The following is a 2,988-nucleotide window of genomic DNA, read 5'->3' as shown; positions in this document are numbered from 1 at the left end:
TTATTTCTACAAATATTTGATCAATTAGAAAAGTAATAACATAAAAGTAGCTGGTGGAGGGTATCTAAGATTCGGCACAGCCGAATATAGCACTCTAACTTGTTATTTTTAAAAATAAAAAAAGCTTTAATAAACTAAATATTCCCTTATTAAAAAGCTTTATATTAAAAATATTTTGACAAAAAAATAAAGGTAAAAAGTTTTTTTCAAAACATTTTATACAAAAATGACCTAACTTATCAAAGGTTTATAAGATAAATTTTAATAAAAAATTTATTTAATAAACCTTTAACAAATTGTCATGAATTAGTTAGAAAAACTTTAGAATGTGTTTTAAACTATAATTGTCCAATTCACAATCAATGTCGTATCGTTGTAGCGTTGTATGTGATAAACATTTTTCAAATAAAATTTTTGAAAACAAAAACAAGTTAGTGTTAAAAAAAAAATTACGACATACTACGATACAACTATACAACACCGATTGTAAATTGGACAAATGTTATACAATGTTTTAGAAAAAAATGCTCTAAAATGTCTTTTACTAAAAACTTTAAAAATACTTATAAATTCCTTCTATAAACAATTTTTCAATAAATAAACAAAACTTTTTAACAAAAATCTTCCCCTATCAGAATCCATTTAAGATATTAACTATAAACAATTTAATTTACTTAATATGCAATTTAACATTAACAATAAATTTTCTTGTCCATTATCTAAAAATGCATTTATTGTTATCCCCTCTTGAGTAGAAATAATACCCAAATACATACAATTTTCAAATTTATCGTCATTAATTTAAATATTTTAAACCTTACAAAAGACAACTAATGCACAGATTAAATCGTAATTCATACTAAATATCGATTTACAAATAACACAACACAATTTTAATGAACAATTAGTTATAGTTGCAGAATAAACAATTGCAACAGTTGCGAATGAAATAATACAATAGAAAAGAAAAAAAGGTTAAAAGTCAATTTATAAATGTTGGTTATTAAGGCTTTTGGAGAGAGGAATGGTAAAAGTTTTTTGAAAACTTTAAGTAATTGCTAACTGGCAAGGTGTAGAATACTTAATTACTTCAATAGATTAATTGTTCTAATTGAGATAATGTCGGATGGCATGAAGATTAAAAGCTGTACTTAAGAGTTGCTAATTAATTAAAATGTTTGTTTGGAAAGCTTAAGAAAAAGTAGAGAATTAAATGATTTATGAAAATGTTACAAACTAAATGGTAAACTTAACATACCTTACAAATCGTTTATGAATGAATTTGTCAATTTATGATTTTTTTTTTCACTTTAGCATTTGAATATCTGTTAAAAAATTTTCAATTGACAAATTTTCCATTATTTTTTTTAAAACAATAAATTTTCAAGTTTAAAAAAATTTTTAATTAAAAAACTAAAATTTTTGTGTGAAAATTTTAAATTATTTAAATTTAAAACGAAATTATGGTAAATTTTTACTTTTGCTGGTCTTACTAGTGCTAATTGATATATATTTTTCGCCCTATAGAGTATACGTGGACGTAGTAGATCTCGCGGTGGCAGTGGCAGTGCAAAGCGCTGTATGAGACCAGGTCCAATAACCAAAAATGGTTATCTAAATTTTCTTAGAGAATATCGCAAAGCCTGCTGTGGTATGTCGCCTCAAGAAACCATAATACGTGGGGCCCAACAATGGAATAAGTTGTCGGAAAAGGAGAAGGAAAAGTATAATCGAATGGTAAGTTGTATATAAAATCTGTTACAATTGCACAATATACACAACTATTTACTAATGACATACAAAGTAAATAGTGATACCACCTTTACCGTTTCCCTTTCATTATTTTCAGAGCAAACCTCGTCGCCGCCGCCGTCGCCTCTCTAGTGCCAAACGTTGTATGCGACCCGGTCCCGTTACCAACAATGGTTATTTAAACTTTTTACGTGATTATCGTAAACAATGCTGTGGAATGTCACCTAGAGAAACCATAAGACGTGGCGCTCAGCAGTGGTTAAAACTATCGGAAGAGGAAAGAGAAAAGTATAACCGTTTAGTAAGTTTAAAAATATTTCTAATTATAAAGGAAATTTGGTTTAAGACATTGTGTTTCTTTCTATAGGCCAGACGTCGTAGTAGAAGTGGAAGCCGAGGTCGCAGACGTGTATGTTGAAGAGAAGGTGTATTTGTTAGTAATTTGTCCAAAGATTTAATCATGTAACGTAGAATTTTTAGAACTAAATGCGCAGTTAATGTAATAAAGCTTTTAAATGGGTATCATTCCTTTAAGCAGAAGTATGCGAAAGCTAAAGGTAGCAATAAAGCCGCGATCATGTTCAACGTGGCTTTAACTTCAGGAAAGTTAGGACACTGACAAAGATTACTTAAACATAAAAATGAGCGACTAAGCATTAGCTTGATCCCATAGATTCTCTTTTTCACACAATAGCTGTAACACTAAGTTTTCCACTACAGTAAGGTTAAAAAAAAAGTTTATCATTCCTATCGAGTTTCAACTTTAAATATTTCCTCTATAAAAAGTTTAAACTCTGAAACGTTTATCTGTTAAAGGAACAAACATTCCTTGAGTTTTTCTTTTTTTATTTTTCTTATATCATATCGCATAGTTCCACAATTATTTCTTCCATTTTATGAGACTTTTGCTCTCATATTTTAACTGGTGCTATTTGAGCCATTTTTTCAATTTGTTTTTCATTTTTCTCTTTATCGTTTTCACAATATTTGTTAAATGTATTCCTATATTGTTTTTGCCTTCGGTTACAAGTAAATATAAAATTGTTTAATCCAGTAGTTCTGCAGGGGGCAAATGGAAGCATTTCATGTACAAGTTTCGATATTAGAACTAAACTTGAGTTAAACTAAAACTAAACTCGAACTGAACTAGAACTGAACTAGAACTGAACTAGAACTGAACTAGAACTGAACTAGAACTGAACTAGAACTGAACTAGAACTGAACTAGAACTGAACT

General features: G+C 28.6%; 2 protein-coding genes across 5 annotated transcripts in view; both read left to right on the top strand.

Annotated features, from left to right (window-relative positions):
* Positions 1-2,988, top strand: part of LOC124418605 — a 63,171-nt gene that overhangs the window by 31,541 nt on the left and 28,642 nt on the right. The window lies entirely within an intron of this gene.
* LOC111680355 (protamine-like protein 99C) lies at positions 1,408-2,272 on the top strand. Its single transcript, XM_023441990.2, has 4 exons — positions 1,408-1,466; positions 1,528-1,737; positions 1,850-2,053; positions 2,120-2,272. Exons 1-4 carry the CDS (start codon positions 1,464-1,466, stop codon positions 2,168-2,170), a joined length of 468 nt encoding a protein of 155 aa, XP_023297758.2. The 5' UTR covers positions 1,408-1,463; the 3' UTR covers positions 2,171-2,272.

Source organism: Lucilia cuprina, chromosome 3, assembly GCF_022045245.1.
Source record: "Lucilia cuprina isolate Lc7/37 chromosome 3, ASM2204524v1, whole genome shotgun sequence".
In the NCBI taxonomy this organism is placed as follows: Eukaryota; Metazoa; Arthropoda; class Insecta; order Diptera; family Calliphoridae; genus Lucilia; species Lucilia cuprina.
This window is presented reverse-complemented; position numbering and strand designations above follow the sequence as displayed.

Bases quoted from the DNA above. Each gene is read 5' to 3' on its own strand.
- LOC111680355 (XM_023441990.2), top strand. The intron at 1,738-1,849 runs GTAAGTTGTATA...CATTATTTTCAG, and splicing joins AGGAAAAGTATAATCGAATG to AGCAAACCTCGTCGCCGCCG. The intron at 2,054-2,119 runs GTAAGTTTAAAA...TTCTTTCTATAG, and splicing joins GAGAAAAGTATAACCGTTTA to GCCAGACGTCGTAGTAGAAG.